The 27,624-nt window shown below is 43.9% G+C and overlaps 1 protein-coding gene across 6 annotated transcripts in view; it reads right to left on the bottom strand.

Moving 5' to 3' along the window:
- The window catches only part of SRGAP2 (SLIT-ROBO Rho GTPase activating protein 2), a 232,906-nt gene that overhangs the window by 67,746 nt on the left and 137,536 nt on the right, over positions 1 to 27,624 (bottom strand). For all 6 annotated transcript variants that reach the window (XM_008699550.2, XM_008699552.2, XM_008699551.2 and 3 more), the window contains exons 5-7: positions 8,624 to 8,686; positions 888 to 1,103; positions 147 to 275 (exon numbers count right to left, since the gene is read on the bottom strand). In XM_008699550.2, the coding sequence (XP_008697772.2) occupies positions 147 to 275; positions 888 to 1,103; positions 8,624 to 8,686 (408 nt within the window). The remainder of the gene's footprint in view (positions 1 to 146; positions 276 to 887; positions 1,104 to 8,623; positions 8,687 to 27,624) is intronic.

Raw genomic sequence — 27,624 nt, 5'->3', positions numbered from 1 at the left:
CAGGCCCCTAATGGACCATGGCTATTATCTTCATAATTCTTCTCAAAATGCTCCAAAATGCCTGAGCAACAGAACTGGGGAACACCTGAACAGCCCTCCAAAACCAGGAAAAAGGTGCCCTTGAACCCCCAGCTTTAAGCACTTACATCAATAAGGTCAGACAGGTCGTGGATGTAGTACTTGAAGACGGATGCATTGGTTGCCTCCAGAGCCAGTAAGTACTCATTCCGGGCTTTAATGGCCTTCAACTTATTCTCTGTGTACTTGGCTTGGCGCTGAAAAGGGAACAAAAGTTCAATTCTACTTTTTTTTTTTAAAGGGGAGATTGTGCTCTAAAAGATGAAAGTACAGTACATTCGAGAACCACAATTGTGCTGCTACTCCCTGTGCGCGTCTGCCTTAAATTGGGTTCTAATTCTGTTTAATGAGATTCAAGGGCATAATGTAGATCAATCCAGGAAAGGTTAATGAGGCTCCCTACTTTAGATGCATGTCCCACTTTGGTTCTATCTGCAAACACCATTCTCCATCCTTGTACTGCCACCCGGAAGAAGGTGTCACTACCTCTGTCCCTGAATATGTGACATTTGAAGCCAAGCCCTAGGTCTGCAGTCCACCCCCCGCCCCCTATCCCCAGGCTTGGAAAAGGTTTCCACTGTTTCTTATGAATCTGCTACAGGTGAAAAACTTGGAGCTCCCACGCCCAAGTTCTTCCAGCACCCAGAATTTCTTCCAGGGCAGATAGTGAGGATTCACTTTTGGCCATTGGGCACTAACGGAATGAGATTCTTTGTTCTGCTCTTCATGGCACCTACTGGAAAACTCCTATCAATCCTGACTTCCACAGTGCTCCTCTCCAGTCCCTACAGTTGCTGAAGCATACACACCTTCTCCTTCATCTTCTCAATCTTCTTCACCGAGCTCCTCCGGACATGCTTCTCTTCAATGCGGACATTGGACGAGGAGTCAGGGGAGCGTGGGGTCTGCCGGTCTTCCTGCTTTACCGATTTTCCAAATTGCTTCTCCTCCTGCTTCTCTGCTTCCTTTAGCTTGCTCTGAGCACTGATGCTGTCGGCATTGTACATGTGATAGGTCTTCATGACCTGCAAGACACCCCCCGCCCCCGCCCCCAGAGGTCAAGCCAATAGGGTCAGTTCTCTGCTTTACAGACCACCTGATTCAGCTGGACCTGTCCCACATGAAGCAGTATCCTCATGCCCTTAAGGGAAAACTTCTTAAATGTTTGGTTCAGCCAACATTGCATATCAAAGACCACCCCAAAGCGCAGGAAAGCAGCATCTGAGCAGAGCCAATATGTCATATTATTAAAATGTCTTCATGTCTTCCATCATGTATTATTTCCTTCTATTTATCAACACTTGTAATCATGACTTTTTTATATCGGCTAAGTAATTTCTATCGCTTAGCCAGCTCACAACGCCAAGTACGCAGCATACGCCACCACCACTCGGATCCCAAGAGCAAAGCCATCCCCCGGCAGGTGAGGAACCCTGAGGAAGCCAGCACAGCTTTGCGGAGTAATCGATACTTTCTGGACCTTTCAGATACAAAATGTGCCAACTGCTACATACGCATTTTTCTCATTTCATCATTATAGCAACCCTGGGATCTAGAAAACAGCCCTATGAAGACTGTTAACCCACACAACAATTCAGGTGAGTCTAAGAAGGAATAAAACCCATGTCGGGTGAAACTAGAGTTGCCATAGGAAGGAAGTAGTGTGACAGGAGAACAAGACAATTTTCAAATTCCCTACGAAAGCCACTGTCTGGGAGTCCAATCTCTTTTCTTAATGAAGAGGCCAGGAAGCCTAGAACTTGTGTGTGTTTCCTCCCGAATATACTTCCAGCCACAAGGTGCCTGCTCGTCCCTGCTGGAGCTCTGTTTCCACACAGGGAGCCTCTAGCTTCTATCTGGGAATTAAAAATGCTGATTACAACTAAGCAAGCCAAAGACCAAGAGTGCTGACATTTTGATGCCATGCAATCTCTCTGAGGGGGAGAAAGAGTGTGGGAGTTGGGTGCACGTGTGTGGGGCGGGGCTGCAGACAGAACAACAGAGGGGAGGAAGGGCATAATATGGATCGCAATCTCTATCGCTTACTTGGTATGAGCTGTGTGTCAGTGGCGTTAAGCACGTCGCCTCATTGAACCCTCACAACTCCTCTAGGAAAGACATGTGATTATCTCCACTTTTAAAGATGGGGAAACCGAGGCTCAAAGAGATTAAACTATCCCACCCAATGTCACACAGCTAGTACATGGCAGAATCAGGACTCAAACCCAGGTTTCTCAGACCACAAAGTCCACACTCTGAGCCACGAGGCACCAGTGTCTTCCTCTGAATAGGACCAGAGCTGGGTAAGTTGGGAGGAAAGGTTAGGTTTAGTCATGACCAGTTTGAAAAGAGGAATTGGTTTCATGAATGGCTTCATGTTAGAGCAGTAGTCCTAAGCAAGGGCTAATCTGGAGACATTTTTGATTGTCACAACTTGGGAGCTTGCTACCGGCATATAGTGGGTAGAAGCCGGGGAGGCGGCTAACCACACAGTACACAGGACAGCCCCCACCACAGAGTTGTCTGCCCACAATGTCCACTGTGCTGAGGTTGAGAACTCCTGGAGGGACCTTATGGGTGTACTAATCCCTTAGGATTGGTGAGAGGTGGTGGAAAGAATAAAGAATATTGGCCCATCGACAAAATCAAAGTTCATTAGAGTTAAACGTCTCATTTTGGATACAGAACATTTTACATCAGCTTTACCTTATTTTCAACCTGACATCATTTCCCCTAAGTATAATATCAACTCTCTACATTCTCTACACTGGAGAAATGATATTTAAAAACTGGTTGCATTAAAAACCTTTCTAAGTAATTCAAACAGTCCTCCAGATTCCAGGATGATTAAGAAGTGAGGAAGAGGCATCTGTTTTCCAGGCTGAGGAAGGGTATTCAGGAGACTACTTTTTCTTTCTTTTCACCTGAATATGGATTCAAAAGCTTGAATGAACAGTTATAAAAATGAATGATTCTTAAGAAAGTGATTTTCCATTTCATGAAGATGCATGATAGATAAAGAAACCTTATGAATGAATATGAGACAAAAAAGGACTTAAAGGAATAGTGCCAAGAAGACAACAATGAAGTAATGAAAATTAGTGATTTATATTGCTCCTTCCCACTAAAGAACTCTCTTTGAAAGAGTAAAACACTACCTCATCTAAGAAACTATGAATTCCTAAGGGCAAGCACCACTTCTTCTTTTGTGTTTTTTTCTCTTCTCCACGGTTGGGAAATGTGTCATGTCCACAGTTGGTAATTTTACAATCAGTGTGGTTGCTGAAATGACTTAATGACAGCAAATCTCTCCTCTGTGGCAATGTGGAAGAAGTATAGCTAGTATCCTTCAACTCAAGGAAAAACTGTGGTGTCCAGAGGCCAAAGCTTAAATAATTGATGCCAAAATAACTGGAGAAATAGGGAAGTCAAGATAGAACTCGGAAGGCGGAAAATACACACACACACACACACACACACACACACACACACACACTAGGGGAAAAACTCAGAAGTCTAAATTCTCAGTTCTACAGAGAGAATTCACTTTACTTCAAAAACCGAAATCTTAATTCATGCCATTAGCTCTGCTCTCTCCCCAAGCCACACTAAAATAATAGAAAAGAGTTATTATTTTTAAATATAAACTGACGAAAATAAAAATGAAAGCACATAAAAAGCAGGGAGGCAAGTAGTGAATGATCTACCAAACCCTAAACCAAAAGAAGGCAGAGCCAAGAAGCAACCAGACTTATATCACAGAAGCCCTAAGAGGAACTGGTGGCCGTGGGATGAAGGTGAAGCTAAAACAAGAGAAACTACTGGAAGCCTAAGAATTGGTGGACTACCAGATCCCATCCCTTCTCCCTCCATAGTGGAGAACAAGAGGCATATTCTCTTATAGAAGGCCTACGGATTGGGGACACCAGGCTCAGCTGAGGCTAGGGTTACTGAACTTAAAATAGGAAGATCAACAGAAAATTCTATACTGAATGTTGTGATGGCCCTGGCCTCTTCACAACTCAGGTCCCAGACATAGGCAGGAGGTCAGAAGAGTCTTATCTGGGGAATCTGACTATCCAAGATAAAAGACCTAGAAATACTGATATCAGGGCTTCCCCAAGGAAACACCAGTCAGATCACCCTACAGTAAAGACCACGGCTGGCACAGAACTTCCAACCAGTTTTTCAATGCCTCACTTTAAAATATGAAAAGGCAGCTAAAGATTACCAAACATGTAAGGAAAACATCTAATATGAAAGGCCAAGACCAAAACAAGCAATTTAGAGGGTACAGAAAGTATACAGAAAGAAGCAAACTTCAAGAGCAGTAATATCTCTAGAGAGATCAAGGAAAAATGAAAAGACATTGTATCATGAAACAAGAACAGAATACAACCAAAAAGGAGCATTTGGAGAATAATAAGAGAGCTCTTAGCAATTAAGATGCAATTCAAATATCTCTCCAAGGAGCCTGACTTCATGCCCTTCCTCTGGGAAGACATGTAAATGTTATCACCTCATACTTCACTTGCTGCTTTACTTTTCTGTCTCTTCTATTAAAACTAAATGCCTTGAGTTCAGGGACATCCCCTATTTGTCTTTGTATCCATAGTGCCTAGTGCTGGAGACAAACAGGCAAGCAGAGCTGGGGGACTTCTCACTGACACTGTTTCAAGGGGGCAGGTGCTAATACCAGCCTGCAGCAGCTCTGACAGCAGATAGCTGTTGCACCAGATCAGGGAGCCATATATTCAGGGGGAATATGGAAGCATAAAGCTTCTAGGGCATCAACATCCCAGCGTTGCAACACCTCTTCTTTCTCAATTCAAGGGCTTACTTGACTCTTCCTACTTAGCCAATTCATGTGGCTTCCGTGCCCCCACAGACTCTCCTTCCTGTGAGCACTTGCTGGGCTTTTTCAGATACAAACTCTGGGTACAACTGAGGCAGAAAACACCAGAGTTCTTTGAGAAGCAGTGTGCTCCAATTTCAAAGGCATTCCTGGAAAATGAAAACCACTTACCCATGGCCTACCAACTAGATAGCTCATTATGGGGGGAAAAAAACACACGGAGGAAAATGCTCACTAGGGTTGCTCTCTGAGTGGCAGCTGTGGGAAGCAGCCCCTGGCACAGAATGCCAAGTCAGGAAAATCAAAGGTCCTTCAGGCAGAAAAGAGGAAGGTACAGAGGGGCAGCTGGCCACTTATGGTATGAGTCTGGGCCTCTTGCCCAAAGGCATCTTTATTTGGGAACAACAAGGCTCTGCCCCCTAGATCATCAAGATTCAAAAGTACTTAAATTATCAACCCTTGGGTAATCAGTCACCCAAAAAGAAATATTTTGAGCATAAGGGGAGATACAAGCTAAGGAGAGCACTGAACATAGTGGGTTCCTTATATCCTTGGTTTCCTTTATTCCATGCCCACAGGTAACTTCTATTGCCCATGGGGTCACTGATGCAAGAGGCTCTTTTGCCTTCCCAAAAAGCAAATGAGGTATAAGCTCCTTATAAAAAGATCTCCCTTGTTCTCTTGACTCCTCTGAGAGACAGAAGAAGAGAGAACATTCAGCAAGCAGCTTTCCATAGCCAGCATATAATAACAGTGCCACGTTCCTGCTTGATGAAACCACTGTCCCACGTAGAATGACCAATCGTCCCGGCTTACCAAAGGGCTTTCCTATGTGTAGCACTCGAAGTCTCATGCCCCCAAAAACCCTTCCGTTCTACGCAAACTGGGATAGTCAGCCACCCTAATGCCACGGCACCTTATTGAGGCCATCCTACACTCATCTCACCCTACAGAAGAAACAACTCATAATTCTAGCCTCTGAACTTTCTAATGGCCTACAGAATATGTGAACTCACTTGACCCTTAACTACTGTCATATATTTTAGGAAGTGTGACTGGACACACCAGTATATGAAGTGTGTGGAGAGCTGGCTCACAGGGGTTACAGTCTCCTCCAGGATATTACAATTCGTGGCACATCAGGTCGAGTCTAGGTTGCCTAGTTCGATAGACTCCAGTCACTAGACCATGGCTTTTCAATCTTGGCACTATTGACATTCTAGGCAAGATAATTCTTTGCTGGGGCATTACAGGATTATAGTTGCATGGTGAAATCTAGCACACCCCCACCCTGGTCATGACAACCAGAAATGTCTACAGACACTTCCAGCTGTCCTCTGGAGAAAAAAATCCCCATGCTTGAGAATCACTGTACCAGACCCTTCTGCCTTCCCTGGAACTTGTTAGTGTTCTCTACTCTTTCTTCCCTTCCTCTTGCCCACTAGAGGAAAAGGTCAAATTTGTATTTTGGCCGTGGACAAATTAAAAGAGTACGAATCCAGGGATAAAAGACACAGCATAGGGAATATACTCAGTGGTATCATAACAGCATTGTATGGTGATGAATGGTAGGCACACTCGAGCGCACAGCATAAGGTAGAGACTTGTTGAATCACTATGTTGTATGCCTGAAACCATCGTAACACTGCGTGTCAACTACACGACAATAAAATAAAACAAAGATAAAAATAAAAAGAGTGCATACCCATTCACCTCCTGGCAGGGGACTCCATGCCCCGCCAATTCTCAGTTCGTACGCCGCAGGAAGATTTCATGCTCTGCATCAGCACGAAAGCCCTGGCCGATGTTGGACTGCCTGGAGACTGCAGTCTGACTCGCCAGTTCAGCCCTCTTCAAACCAGAGCAGCCAGTTCCACAGCTTTCTTCCTCATTCCCGCACGAACTATAGCCTTTCACTTATTTATTTTTTAAAAATCATAGCATATTAGGAGATCTTGGACTCTGAGCAAAGCTAACAGATACCTAGGCACTGTTCTTTCGTTGCAACCTCAAGTCCTACTGCATAAGTGGCAAACTGGGTTTGAGCTGGTTTGGAGTTGGCTGGTTATCCATCCTACTCCTCCCCAGAAAGAGCAAATAGCAGAGGCCCACAGTGCTTAAGAGAAAATAAAAGGATTCATATGATGACTTCATGTGTCATATTCTATCTTGGTGAATTCTTTGCCAGGAAAAGGGAGTAATAGCTCTTCTTGGTGCCTAGAAGATGCTCTGAATATAAAGTGCAGACGTAAAGCATTAAAAAGACAACAGGGTTCTGGAAAACGCATCCAGTCTGTAAATGGTTCACATCAACACGCTTCTATTTTTATAAAAAACCTTAACTGCACTTGAAAGAAATGAAAACTTGGGAGTTGAACCAAAGAGTACCATCTATCTACTTGGCTTCAGAGCCAAAGAGTCACAGAGCAGAAAGTCCAAACAAACTGAGCGTCACTGGAGACCAGTCTGATGACTACTCTATCCTATTTACTTGCTTAATAGTTGCCATGACAAAAGAGCCACACCTAGGCTTTTGGATCAAGAACATGGAATTCTCTGATCCCAAACGCCTGTGATGCATGTCACCACTGCCTGTCTTCCTGTGAAGAAAGAGAGAGAGGGAGAGAGAGAGAAAGAGAGGAAGGAAGGAAGGAAGGAAGGAAGGAAGGAAGGAAGGAAGGAAAAAGGAATGGAGGGAGGGAGGGAGGAAGGAGGGAAGGAAGGAAGGAGGGAGGGAGGGAGGGAGNGGAAGGAAGGAAGGGAAGAAGGAAGGAAGGAAGGAAGGAAGGAAGGAAGGAAGGAAGGAAGGAAGGAAGAAGGGAGGAAGGAAACGCAATTTCACCTCCAGAACAGGATGGGGCAACCCTACAGAATGACACAAAGGCCGGGCACAGACCTGCTGAAGAAGGGGGCCCCGAAAGGCTTTAGCTACACAACTGAAATATTCCCTGTAGGCAGCAGGAATNNCCTCGATGTGCACATGTGTTTGAATTAAAATTAACAAAACCTGGCTGGGGAGGAAACCACCACCATCTCCTCCTTCCTGTACATGAAGACACATGCATCAGCCACGGGCATCACGTGCCTAAAGCACCAGCCATTTCAAAACAGATTGTATTTTCTTCTCTAAACCTGAAGCCTGCCTCTTCACTGAGGTTCAGCCTTTTAAAAACCCAGGGAGTAGATGCCACGCTCTCTCTGCCTGAATCGGCCCCTTCAATCAGGGGCATTTAGGACCCTGTGCTTCCCTCGAGGGCACCCGCTCTTGTCCCAAACTCGTAGATCAATCCAAGAACTGATGCGAAACCTTGAACACTAAGTCCTTCCCGGCAGGCACATACTAATGGTGCAATGCAGACTGTGTTCCTCACCATTAGGTTCGGGGTCCCTGGCTTGATGCTAATGGGGGTCAGTTGTGCCGATGAAAGCCTTGGCTGGTCTCTGGCGATTATGCCCCAACAACCCCACAGTTAGTTGCCACGGCTGAGGAGGGATCTTATTTTGAGAGGTTTTGGCTTGTTCAGACTTGAAAATAAGAGTGTGAAGAAAAGAAATGGGTGGAGTCACCCCCAATAGGGACTATACACTTTCCTCAACATCAGCTCAGTGCTGCTGCTGTGTGACCACGGCCACAAGCTGCCAGATGCTGCTTCCCTCTGCTCGTTAAAGAGCCAGGCACCCATGATTTACCGAGTAGAGCTCATTCAGGACCTTCATCAAATCATCTTGGAGCTGCTGGCCGACTTCTTTACTCTGCAAGAAAAGAGGAAGGGAGGTTAATTGGGAAACAGAAGGGGGGAGGAGGGGGCGACAAAGGCAAGAGCAGCATTGGCTCTACAACGAACACAGACTCAATTAAGGCCCATTATTTAATCCAGCAAATCAGATAACCACTCCGATCAGACCCAATTATGGTCAGATTACTCAAAGAGTTTTAATAAAATGAAATGTGCCCCTTCTTTAGCCTTGCTAAGGCAATCGTGTGGAGGGCAAATGGGTGTAGGCTTCGATTTTTCAATTGGTCCCCGAAGAGCGGCTTGAAAGCCACATGTTACCTAGCAACTGTTGTCAGGTGGAGTAAGCTTTCTCAGACACTTGCACTTGACCCTTCTCAAGAATTCTGGAGGGAAGTCAGATGTGTAATAGGATGCCAAAGAAAGAAGAACATAAACATCCAAGGACTTCAAAGTACCTCACCAAATACGAACCTCCAAGCAGGAAGGAGGTATAGGTCTTACTTGATTTCTTTCTGCCCCAAACTCCCAGGGCAGTGGTACCCCAATAATGACTGGTTTGGAGATTAGCCGATGTTACCGGACTCTGATAATACATGTTAAGGGGTTTCCAACCTGCTAATCCTAAGCAGTGGTGGCCTTCGAGTTCTTTGCTGCTACCATCCAGGGCTGGCATCTAACTACACAAATGGAAGAGCAGAAATAAAGAAGAATGAAGAAGCAGGAAGGAGAAAAGAGCCATGCCTTCTATACTGAGTGTTTTATGCCAAGCCCAAGAGAGCAGGGGACAAAACTGATTGGCATCACTGGGTCATCAAAAGGGGAAGCCCTCATTTCATCTTCTGCCAGCTCCTTCTAGTTCTTTCCTACCAATCAGATACCAACAATGCCCTTCTAACAGAAGGTAGAATACTACCCCTGGCACAGCTCCGCTCCCAGGGGAAGGAAGAAAGAGGTCTTGCATGTCAGAAACATAATCATTTACGATCTTGCTTAATTCAAGATATATGACTTTAAAACTATTTTTTTCTGATTACAAAAGGAATTTATGTTTATTGTAATTAATAAGAAAACTGGGGAAAAAAACCAAAAACATCCAAAAAGAAGAGGTCATTTTTAATTCCTACCACTAAGAAATCACCATGCAACACTTTATCTCGTATGTGATAGGATTTTCCCATATGATTTTCATGAAATCGGGGTTGCATGATACACACTGTAACTTATTTACTTACACAAGTGTTTGTGAACAGTTCCCTCCATATTACTCTTCTAGAGCATTATGAAAGATGATATCGCTGTAGCTCCTATTCTTGGACATCCACTTTGCTTACAGATTTTTATGACAAAACCTGCTGTATTACTTTGTGCAACACCTATGCCCACACCTTTCCTCCTTTTCTCCTAGAAGTCACATTGCTGAATCAAACGCTCTTCATTTATGCCATTAAACTGCCCTTGAGAAAAGTCGAACCAATGAAAAGTACCACCAGAAGCCTAGAAGCATGTCCCTTCACTTCTTCTCTTGACGGTTCGGTATGGTATCCTCTTGTCATCTGCAGTCCTTTGACTGGAGGGAGCCTGAACTTTCTCTTTTTTTTACACATTCTTCAGGCATTTTCATGTCTCTTTAACGCTTTGCCTTTTTCTATTAAGGAATTAATTATGGAACACAACATCTGTGTGACGTTTGCTGTGCGGAGACAGGACATTTACACGGGGTAGCGTGGAAGTGGGTGGGAGGACCCTTGAAGGAGCCACGAGTCTCCTATTCCTGGCTCCTCCACCATCAAGAAGATAACTTCGAACAACGCGATTCTTCTCTCTAGGCCTCTGTTTTCTTTTCCATAAAATGAAAGGCGAACGCGTTCCTAAGGCCCCTCCTAACCTCTGCTCTTCCATGATTCTTCCTGCTATTTCACCTGGCTTCTAGAGTCCATATTAGATGCAACCACCACCCACTTCAGTGTTCGGTTGGTTGGCTTCACTTCCCGAAGTGGAAGATAATGAGCAAGTTCTCCTCGGGGACCGAGACGCTCTACAAAATGGATGGCTTCAGGGTATCTTGCCAGTCTTAAATTCACCATTCCCAAACGTCTCTCATTCAATGCCCTCAACCACTGGAAGAAGCCACAAGAGGAAATGCCTTTCATCTAGAATCTCACATACCAGCTTCTCCTTCCCATCATGAGGAGAGCTGAGCTGCACTGAAGCAGCAGAGATCCAAGGAGGTGAAGTGAGGCAAAATGACTCATCAGCCAGCCCCAGAGTCAGCAACAAGGCCAGGAAGCGACCACGAGTATCACTTCCAAATGCCCTGCCCTCCAAAGGCTCTGCCCTCCCGCCTCCAGGTCAACTCCCCTGCCAGCCTCCCATCCTTCCTTACCACCTCCTTGCATTTAAATGGCGAAGGTTCTGGGAGAAGGCTCCCCATTCCTCTACCCTGTTGCTTACCCAGGACTTAAATATCTCAGCTGTGGGAGGAGGGGGAAGGGGAAGGGAGGAGGAGAAAAAGCATCACCAATAAAAAAGCAATGAAGCCCAGGCAGATGTTTCCTTTCGTGTACCGGTTAGTTGGAAAAGGACCGACTCAACTAATATCCCTGTTTATTTGAACAGGCTGCCGAAGCGGCTCTGACTTAGGGCTCCCCGTGGCTGAGGGCTGGGCCCGGAACACACGTGAAGCCATCCCAGTCGCAGCGCCCCGCGAAGCCCCTAGCAAACAGGAACAACGCCGCCACCAGGAGAGAGGCAGGAAATGGCCAGGGCCTCCCTCTCCTCTCACGGACGCTAAAAGGCCAGGGTTCTCCATTTCAGAAACCTTAACTGTGTGCCTCTGGGGGCAAGCACGGCCCCAGCAAGCCAGGAAGGGCTTCCGCGCTGGCAGCGCTGGAAGCTGGAAGGGCTGTCAGGGCTGGGAAGCTACAAGGGGGCCCCACCCAAAGACAAAAGGGACATTTCATCCCGGGAACAACAAAACCTGATGAGGCCGAGGACATGACAATGAAGTCCGCAGGGCCTTTCCGGTCCCTGTTAAAAAAAAAAAAAAAAAAAAAAAAAAGCAATAGGTTTCTAGGCAGGGAAGAAAAAGAGAATTTACAGAGCCGTCTTTGTGCGCCATCGCACAGCCTTCATCTCTTTTCTTTAAAATTTCTTGGAAGAGAATGAGTCATCTAAACATTGCAGGAAACCAAATAGAAGTCGAGGGAAAAAATTACTTTGGGCAAAGTTTTTCTCTTAAATGTTTGCATAGTAATCTTTGCCTGGAAAAAAAAAAGATGCCTAAATTTAGAATAGAGATGTGGCACAGTGAACAATGCTGGTTCTCTGGGATAGGAAGTGCAGTGGTGTCTTAGGCGGGGATCTTTTATTTTGAAGCTCACCACAACCGTGTGGCCAGAATGTGTTGGGGGGGAGTGGGGGAGCACTCTGCCTGCCGCTGGGGCGGGGCTGATCCAGAGCACAGTGCACAGTGCGATTGCTACAGCTCCTGCCAGCTCTGTGTGTACAAAATGGGCAGGGAATCCTCCTTTTCCAACAGACAGCAGCCCTGGACGACAGAAATGCAAAAGCACAGCCTCATTTCCCCCAGACGGTAACCTGCCAAAGCCTCCTCCCTCAAAGACAGGCTAGAGCGCCCGAAATGCAAGGCAACAAGAGGCCATGTGGTCTGGGCTGCTGGGCACTGGGCTGGTCACTCGTCTCTGGATGGCTACATCTCCTGGGCTTGTATGGGTCTGTCCATCAGCATTTCCCAAGGAACACAGATTACGAAAGGGCTTTCAAACCGGTCTTCATCAGGGAGATCCCCTTTTAACTTACCCCTTAGTGATTTTGCTCAGCACTAGCTGGGTGGGTGGGCTGTTGTTGATGGGCTATTTGTACTACAAAGCCGTACTATTTGACAGGCACAAAATGACCGCCTCTGTATGAAAGGAAGAAAAGAGCAAGGCACGCCTCTGCCATGTGGTGAGAGCTAATCTCAGCGCTGTCCCAAGGCTTAGCCTGTCAGCAGGTAGGAACAGTGGGTCATTTAGTTCCCTGCCGACGAGCCTGTGCCAGCAGTTTTCCAAAACAGAATCCAATTTTCAAGGGCATGTATCTCCCTCTGCCAGTGCTAGCACCCCTCACCCCCAGAGACTTCTGAGACCAACTGTTAAAAAAATCCAGTTGAAAATTGAATTTATGTGGCGCCTGGGTGGCTCAGTCGGTTGGGCATCCGCCTTCGGCTCGGGTCGTGGTCTTGGGGTCCTGGGATCGAGCCCCGCCTCGGGCTCCCTGCTTGGTGGGGAGTCTGCTTCTCTCTCCCTCTGCCTGCCGCTCCCCCTGCTCGTGCTCTCTCTCTCCCCCCTCAAATAAATAAAATTTTTAAAAATAATAATAAAATAAAATAAAATTGAATTTACATGTCCAGGTTTCTGAGGAAAGGGACACAAAGCCTCTGTGAAGTGCTGGCAGCAGGAGAAGCCCCAACAGATGTAGAGTGACTGCTGTAGGGACACTCATCCGGCACTTCAAAGAGGCCAGGTTTCACAAGCTGGAGCTTTGCCTGCAACGCTTTTTGATGGGGAGGACAGGGGTAAAAGGAGTGGGGGTTTGGCAGCAGGACCAGTGCTCTAGGGGATGGTGAACACTGTGTCTGGCCTTTCCCCAACCCACCTCAGCCCATCAAAACAAGCGGCAGTGCGTGAAGTTGCAGGGGTGCACGTGTGGTGATCCTGCAGGTCGGAGCTCAGACATGATTTTAGATGTCACCTCGGCCACAACACTTGTATGCAGAGGGACTCCTTCTACTCAGCATACACTCACTAGGATACCATGTGACGGCTCTAGGAAGGCTGTGCTCCAGCTACAACTTCATACTCTGCGGAGCCCAAGCTAGTATAAAATACAAACACACTGAATTGCAAAACTGTTATAGAGAGGTTGGCTAGGAGCGGCCATGAGAGGGACACCTAAAGTGCTTTTACCTTCTAAAGACCAGGGAGACCGGGATTTCAAAATGTACATTTTTAAAATTGCAATCCAGTGTATAAAGGGGTGTCTACGATAAAAGTACTTACTACACGCAGTGCATTCTATTTCCTATTCTTTTCTCTTCTCTTCTATTTTTTTTTTATGTTAGTCATAACTCACTAGGTTCATTTTACAACTCATTAATGAGTCATTATGCACAGGTTTAAAAAGACTGGGTACACTGAAGTTGTGGAATTAGTAAAGAAAATAGTGGGTTAGGGACTGGAGCACACCAAATAAGACAGACGCTAAATGACTTGCCTTCTCAAGGTGGGGGATCAGATGTTTGGAAGCAGGTTCAACTCCTAGATCTTGGCAAGGGGGAAATGCTGGATTTCAAGGAGTGAGCAATAAAGAGTCTGTTGGTAAATATTTATAGAACGCCTATTATGTGTCAAGCACTTGTGGTTTGACTGGGAATATAGCAGTATACAAAATAGTTTGAAATTTACAAGCCATTGAGAAAGATGGACATTAATCTAATGTCCGAGCCTGTCAGAACACAACTCTTCCAGTCTCAAAGGCCTTACTAGAAAAGGAATTTCTTTTTTTTTTTTTTAAAGATTTTATTTATTTATTTGACAGAGAGAGAAACAGCCAGTGAGAGAGGGAACACAAGCAGGGGGAGTGGGAGAGGAAGAAGCAGGCTCCCAGTGGAGGAGCCTCATCTGGGGCTCGATCCCAGAACGCCGGGAACACTCCCTGAGCCGAAGGCAGACGCTTAACGACTGCGCCACCCAGGCGCCCCTAGAAAAGGAATTTCTTAAGCTAGTTTTCTATTCAAGATCAATTTTTTCCCCCTATCTCAGCCAAGAGGATTCTGCACTTTAACCTGACCCCAGAGCAAGTTTGATGGTGAATCTAGTGTGCCAGAAACAGAACTCCAGCTTCAAAAAAATCAAGCTACTCTACAACATATCCTTTTTCTTTGAATTTGCCTAAGTGATAATAGATATTTCAGGTTATAATGACATTGCTTCAGTATAAGGGACTCCCAAAGCAGGCACATTCCACTTTTTAAAAAAATCGCTTGAGCTTGTCAGCACCGTAAAAACTAATCTCACCAGTAGCTCCTTCACTCAGAAGTCAATGGGTGTAGTTAAACGCTCAAAGTGACAGGAGTCAGAACTTAAAAGAAAATGTCCGAAACCAGATACAGTATGAAACCTAAAATACCTGTCTCAGAATTCACCTTCTAACACAACTGGTTTCTCAATTAGATTCTTGTTTATCCGAATTACTTAGCCTAAACAACAAAACAAACAGATTATAACTTCTATTTTTTAAATTTTATTTATTTATTATTTGAGAGAGAGAGATTGAGAGAATGAGTGGGAGGAGGGGCAGAGGGAGAAGCAGACTCCCCATGGAGCAGGGAGCCCAACGTGGGACTTGATCCCAGGACCCTGGGATCACAACCTGAACTAAAGGCAGACATTTAACTGACTGAGTCAGCCAGGCGCCCCAGATGATAACTTTTAAAGCCCCTTTCTGTCTCCTACCGTGCCCGGCCCCACTGCTTTGTGCATCAGAGCCGTGAAATAATCAGTTGTTCAATTAGATCACATTTTAGTTTAGACTTAAACACTGCTTTCACCTAACGACGAGAATAAAACAACATAGTTGCCTTTTCTGCATATAGATAGATTATTCGAAGTAGAAACTCCATCAGAAGTTGCCCACATAAACCCCCTCGGGTTACAGTTCACAAATGAGCCCCAGAAGGTGAGATGACTTTTCCCGGGTCACACAGCTCTTCGGCACCCTGCCTAGGACCACCTGCAGGGTGGAGGAGGGTGAAGAAACATGCAGGCTCTGGACGGAGCAGGATTTGAACCCTGCTTCCACTACGTGATCACATGACCTCGGGGAAATTATTTAACTGCTCCAGGCCTTAGTTTCCACACCTGCAAAATATGGTAATAATGAGATAATAGTCCATATAAAGTCCTTAAAACAGAATGTGGCACCCAGTATGTTCAATATCTGTTAGGTATTATTATATTACAATCCGGCCCTCTTTAACACCCACTTGAGTGCTCTCTCCACCACACAATACATTAGTGATCATGACAGGTGGAACTGGGAAGGTCCCAGAAGCTAATCGCCCAGCAGGATGGCAGCTAACTCCCTCTGATGGAAGGGCTCTATCAACCCACAGGGAAGAAGAATCTTTGCTTTTCCTTATGTCCCCTGCTGCACAATCTATTCTCCTCCTCAGTTTCAGGAAGAACCAAAGTAACAATGACTCCATAAGAAATATGCAGTTTTCCCAAGGTGGGGGGGAAGTAGGTGTTTAGCGGAAAGGAGGAAATTGGGAGTGAAGGGAGGTGGTGTAGAAGGAAAATAAGGGGGATACATTACTTTCCATCCCTTCAGGAAGATTAAACAGAAAAAATCCTTCTCAACTGCACAACTGGGACTTCGTTCAACTGGGGTCATAAATTAAATGTCCAAAGGTAGGAGCTCCCTACTGCCTAGGTCAGAAAAGTCAAAGACTGCCCATTACCAAGCTCTGGTTTAATGAAATCCGGGGGCTTTCTCCTTTAGGGCACTTGTTTCTGAAAGCCATTTCCTCAAGGCTTTTTCAGAAGTTCCACAATGTATGAATAGCCAGACTTAACAACCACAGTAACACTAGTGGCCCTGGGAGAAAATCCATTCTCTGGCATGACAGTGAACTCTGTGGATTCAGCTCCTACCCTCCATGGATGCTCGCTCTGCTCTATTACAAGTAACCAGAACCTCTTGCCATGGAAACACATAATTCAGACAAGACTGAGTCCCACTGGACTGGGTCAGGGCCAGGGATGGGGCCGGAGGCCAGGAAGAAGCTGAAGGTCCTCTCTGCTCTCCCAGGAGCTCAGATGGCACAAACTAAAACAGTCTTGTAACAACCTGAATGTTCTTCTATGGTTGTTTCCATCTCTTAGAAGGACCGATTCTAATACTAAGAAAATAAGCTGAAAGAAACATCCTTTAAAAGGAAAGAGACAACCAAGTCTGAGGCTTCATTTCTTAAATCACCACTGTGACCCTTTTCTTGGCAAATTTCCATCTTTAACTCTTCTGGATAATGATGTTAGCAGGAGTGTAATAATGTCTTCAGGCTCTGATCTCGAGTGCCGAAGCATTTCTTGAGGTCATATTGAAGATCTCCCAGGCAGGACACTAAAGGCATAGAAATGGTGTCTAGGTAACTGTGGTGCCCTGGGTAGACAAGGACACAGGGGACAAAAGATACAAAGGCAAATAGGCAACATGAGAGCACAAATCTCTCAGCAACTGTAAAATGAACGCTGGAGAAAAAACAATCAATGGCTTGGAACTGGGCAAGAAGGAGGGAGGGAGGAGAGCCAGAATGATAAGGTGCTTGCAAGCATATGCCCTCCCACAATAAGGAATTCCAGGAGCCAGGGATGGGACAAATGCCTGTGTGGCTCCCAGATGGCTGGGAAAAGGCTGGAAGAACACGAGTTAATAGAGCTCATCTGAAAGTTGGCAGCGTGAACACGGAGAGGAGGGCCGCCTGGTAGGAAGTAAAACAGTCAGCAGCACCCGTACAGGAAATGCCTGGGGCACTGGGAAAATCGCTGAGTAAATACTTTGAGAAAGAGGAACCCAGCAGCAAAGCCAATTCATTGAAGGACCTGTGTAGTTTTAGTACTTTTGGAGTTGCCTTAGAATCCCACTGTCAAGAGAGGGGAAGAGGCTCCCGGAGGTTCACTTGTGGAGAGACCATTTTCTTGACACTCCAGGTGCCAGAGCTGGGCCCAAGAGTTGCATAAAGACAACTGTAGGTGACAAGTGGAGCTCTTTGTTGGCAGAGGGCTAGAATGCACTTCCTTGGGGCTGGGGTGGAGACCTGGGTTGTGACAACTCTCTTCAGATACAAAGGGGGTGTGCAACCTTTTGTCTTTGTCAGCACTTGGTCCACACTGCCACTCCCATCCGGCATGGTCCACATACAATTAAAAAAATCTATATCCTTGGAAGAGGGCACCTTTCCTCTTGCCAGTACCTCATTTCCGATGAAAAATCATTGAACTGTGAGAAGGAAAATGTCCAGAGTTTGAAACGCAATTTCCAATCTCCAGCTCTGATTTTTCACCTAAGTGCTTCGGTTTTTCCTCTTTGATTCAGGCTTTATAAATGTTCCAGGTACACTTGAAAAAAATGTGTATCTGTCTGCAGTTAGGCACTGTGCCCATACATGTCATTTAGGCAGTTTAACTGTTTTTCAACTCTCTATATCTTTACTGAATTTTTTTTGGTCTAATTGTTCAATCATTCATCAAGACAGGTATTAAATCTCCCACTGGGGTTGATGATTGGTCTGTTCCTTCTTTTAATTCTGTCCGTTTTTGACTCATGTATTTTAAGGTTATGTTATTAAGTATATACCACTTCTTAGTAACTTTAATCTCCAATTACTATAAAATGTCTCCCTTTATCTCTAATAATACTTTTTGAATTAAAATCTATTTGGTCTGATCTTATTGAGCTCTCTTACCCATCACTCTGCTTTAAATCTTTCTATATGCTTATATTTAAGGCATATGTCTTCTCTTATAAGCAACATACACTTCGGTTTTATTTAAAATCTGTTTGACAAGCTACCTTTTAATTTTACATGAGTCAATTTATCCTTATAATTACTGATACATTTAAATCCACCAACCGGCTATATGCCATTTGTTCTACCTCTCTCTACGGCCTCCTTTCCTCTTATATTTTCTCTTCTTTTTCTCTTCCATTTTAAAAATTCAGTGAAAGTCACTCTACTGCCATATTCTGTGTGTTTTGTGAAATCCACCACAATTAAGACACTTGACAGTTCTGTCATCCACCAAAAAAATTCTCTCATGCTGCCCCCCCTCCATAGTGATACTCTCTTCCACCCTTAACCCCTGGAAGCCACTGTTGTGTTCCATGTCCCGACAGTTTTGCCTTTACCAGAATCAACCTTACCTTCCTTGGGGCCATTTCTTATTAATTGAGTTTCCTCTTCTCTTAGATTGATAGAGATGTCACTTCTCTACTCTTAACCCTCACTAAATTACAAAATATATGCTTGACTTGCCGGAGTCTAATATAAATGAATATTCTTACCGCTTTTTACACAATACTGTTAAACCTATTCCGCCCCCCCCCACTTAGAGATAGACTCTACTGCTGCCATTTTCATTAATTTTATATATGCTTAGTACCTCTTATGAAATTACTACTTCTTTAACAGTCCTATTCATTTAGGCGAACAGTATCTCTTTTTGCATCTCAAGGCTTCCATCTGGGATAATTTTCTTTCTGCATAAAGAATACCGTTTAGTATTCCTTTTAGTGCAGGGCTGCTGGTGATAAATTCTCCACATTTTTTCTTGCCTGAAAAAGTCTAGTTCACCTTCACTTTTGAAAGATATTTCTTTCAGCTTTTCATTCCATCGTCTCCTATCTTCCACTATTTCTGTTGAGAACTCCACTGTCAACCTTGTTATTGTTCCTTTGAAGGTAATATGCCTTTCTCTCTCTCTCTCTCTCTCTGTCTCTAGCTGTCTTAAAGATTTAGATTCTCTCTGTCACGGTTTTCAGCAATTTTACTATAATGTGCCCACATGTAATTTTCTTTGTTTATCCTACATGGGGTTCATAATGCTTCTTCAACCTGCAGCTTGAGGTCTTTCTCAAGTTTGGACAATTCACTGCCATTATCTCTTCAAATATTGTTTCTACCCATTCTCTCTGTTCCCTTACTCTGGAACTTCACATGTATGATATTAGGCCCATTCACCATATCCCATTAGTCTTCTATCCTCTTTTTTGTATTTTCCATCCTTTGACCTCTCTAAGCTTTAGCAGATATATTTTTTCCGACCTACCTTTCAGTTAATTCTTTATTCTTTGTCTAATAGCCATTCTTTGTCTAATCTGATCAATCCATACATTGAGCTCTTTATTTTAGTTACTGTATATTTTCAGTACTAAAATTGCTGCTTGCGTCTTCCTTTTTTAAGAGAGAAAATTGACATACCATACAATTCACCATTTTAAAGTGCACAATTAAAAAGTAAATAAAGTGTACAATTCAGTGGTTTTTAGTATATTCACAGGGTTGTGCAATAATCACCACTATCTAATTATGGAACATTTCATCACCCCAAAAAGAAACCTCATACCTGTTAGTATTCACTCCCAATACCACCACCCCTTCCCCTCAGCTCCTGGTAACCACTAACCTACTTTCTGTCTCTATGTGTTTGCCCATTTTGCATATTTCTTATCAAACGGAATCATACAACATGTGGCTGACTTCTTTCACGTAGCATATTGTTTTCAAGGTCCATCCATGCTTTATCAGTACTTATTACCTTTTTGTGGCTGAGAAATATTCCATTGGATGGATATGCCACATTTTTTTTAATCCATTAATCAGCTGATGAATATTTGGATTGTTTCCATTTTGGGGTGATTATGAATAATGCCACTATGAACATTCATATACAAGTTTTTCTGTGAGCCTGTTTCCAATTCTCTTGGGTATATATGTAGGAAAATAGAACTGCTGGGTCATAGGGTAACTCCATGTTATGTTTTTGCATAAGTTTTGCTTACATTTTTGAGGAACTGCCAAATTGTTTTTCACAGCATCTGCACCATTTAACAATCCCACCAGCAATGTATGAGGGTTCCAATATCACTACATCCTTGCCAACACTTGTTCTTTTCTTATTTTTCTTTAATTATAGCCATCCCAGTGGGTATGAAGTGGTATTTCACTGTGGTTTTGATTTGCAGTTCCCTAATGACTAAAAATGTTGAGCATCTTTTCATCTGTTTATTGGCCATTTATATACCTTCTTTGAAGAAATGTCTATGCAAGCCTTTTGTCTTTTGCAAAATTGGGTTGTTTGTCTTCTTGTTGTTGAGTTATAAGAGTTCCTTATATATTCTGAATACTGGATCCTTATCAGATATATAATTTGAAAATATTTTCTCTGAGTCTACAGGTTGTCTTTTTGATCTTTTTAACAGCATCTTTTGAAGCATATAAGTTTATAATTTTCAGAAGTTCAATTTACGTATTTTTTTCTTTTATTGCTTGTTTGGTGTTATATCTAAGAAAAGTTATCTAACCTACCAAGGTCACAAAGATTTATGCCTGTTTTCTGCTTTCATGTCATATCTAGGAAATGCTAGCTAATACAAGGTCAAAGATTTATGCTCGTTTTCTTCTAAGAGTTTAAACTCTTGCAGTTACATCTTTAATCCATTTTAAGTTGATTTTTTATAATTTCCAGTTTTTTGTTATTATTTGATTTTATAAATGTATTAAACATAGTTAATTTAAAGTTTGTCTGAAAACCATTACATGGATCTCCTGTGGGTATGCTGTTTTTCTTACAAGCACTATACATACAAAATGATGAGTGGGAACTATTCAGCAGATATAGTATCTTCCACCAGAAAGGATTTAAATTTGCTTCTAGCCACTACTATCCTAGATCACCTTAATCCAATTAGAGATTAAGATAATTTGAAGCTAGGCTTCAGTCCTGTGAGACTGCTCAAGTCTGTTTCTGGTTCACCCTTACTACTAAGCTGTATCTCTGTGGGGTTCTAAAGCCTGGAGAAGTTTACCAGGGCTCCCCCTCCTTGGCCTTGTATTCCAGTTTTTGTCCTGTTATTCCTACAAGGCTATTAAAAGCTCTGCTCGGCTTCTTGGCCCTCAGTGATCTTTTCTAGAATAGTAGATGCCTCCTGGGGAAAAACAGCTCCAAAGCAGCAGAAGGTTGGTCTGAATTACCTAAACTGCCATTTCTGGAAGTACAACCCAAAGTCTAAGCCTTGAAGACAGAGATTATTTTATGTTTCTATGTAGCCCTCACCAGGTCCAGTGCAATACTGGATACCTAACAAGTACTGAAATATGCTTTATATGAAAGAATGAATGGATAGTGGTGAACACCAAGGCTTATCACACTTATGTTTTAAAGTTATTCATTTCCCAGGACATGGTAACCAAAATATTCTGGTAAAACAAAAGAGAAGCAAACCTGAGGTTTTAAATATTGTTCCTCATTACTTCTTTAGGGGCTTTTCAAAAACCACAGTCCATCAAAGGGCAGGAGGGGGCTGAATCTACCTCACATGAAGGGAATCTATAAAATTAGCTGTCGTGATTCAGAATCCAGATTCAAATCTCGGGCATTCTCTGGTGACCCAGAGTCCACAGAATGGAGGAACTTCACAGGAAGTTCTAAAAATGAGCACATGTAATGGGCCATTTGGGGGTCCAAGGAAGGTTTGGCTATCTAGCTCCTGGGACATATGTGACAACGTCAGCTTCACCAGCTATCCCAAATTCCTTAACACCACACTGGCCTCTTCTGTGTGACACTAGCATAAAAACAGAAAGAAGTAATCATTGACTTCCAATTCTCTCTCCAATAAGTGGCCATAAGCTGCTGACTCTTCCTTCATGACACATCTGACATCTGTCTCCTTTTCATTCTTCTTGGCACTGCTTTCCCCGCCCCTGGATGAGAGGCCCGGTCTTTCTGAACGGCATCTCTATTACATCATTTTCCTATGAATAAACCTTCCACGGTACCCAAATGCTCTCCAGAATAAAGTTCAAACTCCTCCGTTGGGCATTCAGGGCTCTTTTCAGCTTTGCTTCAACTACTTTCCTTATAAATACTCTGATTTAACCAAATTATCGTACCCACTGCCCTCTGAAGAGTCCTGGCTCATTCCTGTGCTCTTTTCTGTCCTAAAGCCAGTTCTTTCCACATGGAAGGTCCTTCCACCCTGCTCCCCCCAACAATCACAAACACCTTCCTTTTCCATCTCTAATTACAAAATCCTTTTCATTCACTAAAAACCCAGCTCAAATGTCACCTCTCTGCTTTCTGCATGGAAAGCATTTAGGACCATGCCTGGCACGGGGTAAATCTTCCACACAACTTTTTTTAAAAAGCAAGTGTGTGGAGGCGCCTGGGTGGCTCAGTCCGTGAAGTGTCTGCCTTCGGCTCAGGTCATGATCCCAGGGCCCTGAAATTGAGCCCCATATTGGGCTCCCTGCAGGGAGCCTGCTTCTCCCTCTCCCTCTTCCTGCCACTCCCCTTGTTTGTGCTCGCTCTTGCTCTCTCTCTGTCAGATTAAAACATAAAATCTTAAAAAAAAAAAAAAAAAGCGAGTGTGTGTGGTTGTGGGGGAGGAGGGATGTAACTTTCAATCAATGATGATATGGAAATTAAATACCTTTATTTTTTTAATTATTAAATTGTGCCCTACCTTGCACTATATAAAAAACTGGTTTCATGGGGATGGCTTTAGACCATGATGTGAAAGACAAAACTATGATTTTCAGAAGATAATACAATGGAATATCTTCAAGACCTTAGGGTAGGAAAGGCTTTCTTCGAAGTGGTGGAAAAGCACTAACCATAAAAGAAAATGGGTGCAACCACACTAAAATTAAGAACTTTTACAAACCAATAGAAAACATTAAAAAAAAAAAGATAAGTCACAGTGTAGGAGAACATATGTCTAACACATATAATCAGTAAAATGACTAATATTCAGGATAGGTACTTCACAAGAGAATGTATCTACATGGTTAGTAAAAATAAGAAAAAGCCCTCAACCTCATTAGTAATCAGAAAAATGCAATCTAAAACCAATATGATAATAGCTAACATTAAAACATGTAAAATTCAAACTACAGCTAAAATTAAAAATCTGACCAGACTAAATGTTGGCAAGGATGTAGAAAAATGAAACTCATACATTGTTGGTGGGGGTGAAAAAGAGTAATAATGTTTTGGAAAACAGTTTAGCATTATATCGTAAAGAAGGAGATACGTTTATTTTTTTCACCCAGCAATTCCACTACCAGGCATGTACCTTAGAAATCTGGCCATGTGTACACGGGTATGCACACACAAGAATGTTCACAGCAGCAGAGTTTGCATTAGTCCCACAGCAAAACAACCCAAGGCCCATTGATAACAAAATGCACATTGATAAGTAAACTGTGGTGAATTCATAAATGGGCCCCACAGCCATGAAAAGAAACAAGGTAAAGCGTGGGTGGAACTCACACACCATAGCAAACAAAAGAAGCAAGACACAAAATTAAACTACGCTGTTCAGGGGTAACTAGAAGATGTAATTTAAGAAAAGCAAGGGAGGGGAGCCTGGGTGGCTCAGTCGGTTCAGCGGCCTTGACTCTTGAATTCCGCTCAGTTCATGATTTCGGGGTCCTGGGATCAAGCCCTACATCAGGCTCCGCACTCAGGGGGAGTCTGCCTTAGATTCTCCCTCGCCCTCGCCCCTCCCCCTGTTCACACTCGCTCTCTCCCTCTCTCCCTCTAAAATAAATAAATCAATCTTAAAAAAAAAAAAGGCAAGGGAATAATTATCACAAAATGAGGACAGTGGAGGAAACAGAGAGTTGTGACTACAGGGAGTATAGTATACACAGCAGGGTGCTGATACGGCGCTCCGTAACTTCCTGTGTGGCCAGTTACCTTGTGAGCTTGCTTTATGGTTACTCATTTATGACACATAAGTATTTTACATACTTCTCAAATTTTAAAAACTGAAAAAAAGAAGAGCTCCGTGATTGACCAGTAATATCTATCCTAAATGCAGGAGGAGGGCTTTTGCCAGTTGCCACTGGTTCACAGGTCTTCTTTGAGCAGCCGAGCTGGAGGTGAGCTCCGCCCCTACTGCCTGTACTGTATTCCCTGGCTATTATACCCTGTGGACCACTATCTATCTATTATTTATGGGACAGTATCATATCTACATTACCCTGATCAGAGTTATTTATGCACGTCTTCTCCCCTTTCAACTACAGCATAAGCTTCCCAAGGATCTGGACTGCATCTTGCAACGAGTAATTCATAAAAATAGGAATTGTAGCTTACATTTAGCTAGTGCTTATTGTACACTAACCCTTTACAGGCATACCCTTATTTAATCCTTGTAGTAACTCGAGTTATTATTATCTCCATTTTGTGGGTGTTCAAGCTTAGAGAGGTCCATAGGAACAGCTATTAAATGCAACAGTTAGGGGCGCCCAGGTGGCGCAGTCGGTTAAGCATCAGACTCTTGGGTTCAGCTCGGGCTGTGATCTCAGCGTCGTGAGATCGAGCCCCACGTCGGGCTCCCAGCTCAACGTGGACTCTACTTGAGATTCTTTCTGCCCCTCCCACTCATGCTCTCTCTCTCTCACATAAATAAATAAATCTTAAAAAAAAATACAAGAGTTAGAATTTGAACTCACATACTCTTATTCAATGCTATTGTATCATATTTGTATTCTCCTCATCTAGTACAAGGCCTTGCATGCAGTAAACCCCCAATAATTATTTATTGGGTGAAAACGAGAGAACAAAAGGCCATAAACTTTCACAGCAAGAAAGAGAGGCATAGGTCAAAAGAATAGTCTTGATGAATCAGTTTTTAAATCCTCAGGTGTATACTGCTGAAAAGGTGGGGATTCCATCTATGAAAAAGAGAATCGTGTAGGTAGAGCTATAAAAATGAGCTGCTAGGATATTCTGATTAGAGGGAGTGAATCCAAAACTTAATCAGCTTTTAAATCCATTTTGCTGTAACTGGATGTCTGGCAGTTCAAAGGGCAAATGGCAAATGCACGTGTCCTGAAGTGCCCTGGCCACAGGGCAGATGGAGCTGAGCCGGGGCTTACCTACCACTGCTCTCCCACTGTTGTGGTGGCCAGGGTGGAAGCCTTCAACGGTCCATCTGTTCTTCCCTTTGGTCTTGGGACTTCGGGATGAATGAGATGAGGATGGTGGTAAATGACAAGGGTGAGCACTGTCTTGGGGGCACTGCCCTACAGAGTTCACGCACCCATCTTCTTGGGGAGCCCCCAGGAAGGGAGTGTAAAGAGGCATGAAACAAAGGGTGCTTTCAGGAGTTCCCTTGCTGCCCAGTGGAGAAGTGAGAAGCAGAGGGAAGGGAAAGGAAGGCACTCTTTGATCCAAACCCAAAACAAGGACCATGATCAAAGAATCGCTTGCCTTAAATTACAGAAAAAAGAAAGGTACAGTGGGCCTTCCTGCATTCCTGCCTTTCCATGCTGGGTTGCCCTCTCCACTTGGGGACTGAGAGTGTGGTTGTAAGGTTGGCCTCTCCTCCTGATCATCCCCAGCCCCCAACTCCTGGGGACAATTGAGCTGTGTCTCTGGCATGTGTGGAACTGCAGGTCATGGCCATATTTACCGAGAACATTCATTCTCCACAGGCACTACGGGGCTCCTCAAAACGCCCTTTGTGTCACTGTGCCTTTCTCTCCACTGCACCCCCCACTAATTTAATCAAGATGTCCTAGCTCGTAGATGGGGTGGACTCATCAGTTCTGCATTCTTCGTGGCATTAGGGCTTTGAAGCAAAATATGTAGGGCGGAAGACACCAGGTTGAGGAGATGGGGTCAGGGTCTCCAAGCCAGAGCATGTCAACTTTTTATGTAAACCTGACGCATAAAGAGTACACTAAGTTTGTGACATATTCTTATAATTTTTATTTAACTCTAAATATTCTGAAGAGGTTGAGAAGTGTTTTCTTAGGCAAGTGCACAGACATTCAGAAGCAAAAGGGTGGGGGGAAGCAAAGAAAAAAAAAGAACTTATTCATCGGGACTGTTTCTAGAATGTAGAACTAGAAGAGAGCTTGTTGTCACAATTACACCTGCTCTTTCTTTCCAATCTCCCTTCCACTCACCATAATTTTGTAAATCTGAAAACTTTGTCCTTTGTAAGAACCAGATTTTCATTCAGATTTGCTTCTCTGACCACAGCCAATCTCCAGAGAATCTCAAAATTGTGGTAGGGAGTTAAAGCAGTAAGAAAATTAAAGAAGCCATCTGGAGCCCTGGGTCCCTACCCAGGCTACCTGATTCTCAGTCTCATGTTCTTTCCCTGTGCTGTGGTGTCTCCCAACGAGGGCCTCCCTGCTCATTGCCACTTTCTGAGTTGATCTGTGAATGCCCAGCTGAACCCCTGAAGCCTGAGTCTTAGAGACCAGAAGGAGTCAAATCTATTGAAGGAAGGGAGGAGAAAGGGATCTCAGACAACCTATCCGAGGAACTGATTAGGATATGTGTTGAAATTCCTCTCGTCAACCACAGATCCATTTTGCCACGACCTCCCACCTGGGACATCTAAACCATTCCTTCCATTATCTGCTTGCCAGTTTAATCAGCTCACATCACCATGGACAGAAATGCAGTCAAAGGGCTATTGTTTCACAACCCATGAGGGGGTTTGCAGAAACCTAGCAAGCAGGACTCCAGACTATAAGAAGGGGTGTATCCTTCATAGCTTTTGGAGCAAAAAGAATCTGGAGCTCAATACCGTCTCTTCCTGCCTGGCTCAAGTAGGCAACTGGCCTGGGGTCAGGACAATCCTGACTGCTGAAGCTAATGCCAGAGTTCTCGTGTAATTCTACAAACAAAGCTCCTAGTCAAACAACTGAAAAGGTTTTCAGCTCCCTTGCAAAGCTGTACTCAAAAAGTTCACTACCCCCTAGCAAACAAGCATCTCTCCTCTGTTGCTTCTTAAGGTAAGACTTGGCTCTCTGCCGTCTCCTCTTTCTCTTTTGGCTAACTTGCCAAAATTTTCTCTTTTCTGGAAAAGCTGATTTAAAAAAAATGTTTCCCTGATCCTGTCAAATCCTTAGACTATGGCCTACAGCTCTAGGTTTTGGGTGAAGGCAGAGAGCAGTTAACCAGAGCTTGCTAAAATGAACTGAAGCACCAGGGAGCAGCACCACGATGCCTTATTTCATTCAGGTTGAACCTGAACAAGGTGTGACTCTCGGGCCTGGCCTAACCAAGACACCTGACTGCATCTCGCGGTCAGGAGTGTACAGCGGGAGTAACTCGTCTGCGGTGAGAAAGCCTGATTTCC

This window comes from Ursus maritimus, unplaced genomic scaffold (assembly GCF_017311325.1).
Source record: "Ursus maritimus isolate PB19 unplaced genomic scaffold, ASM1731132v1 scaffold_2, whole genome shotgun sequence".
In the NCBI taxonomy this organism is placed as follows: domain Eukaryota; kingdom Metazoa; phylum Chordata; class Mammalia; order Carnivora; family Ursidae; genus Ursus; species Ursus maritimus.
This window is presented reverse-complemented; position numbering and strand designations above follow the sequence as displayed.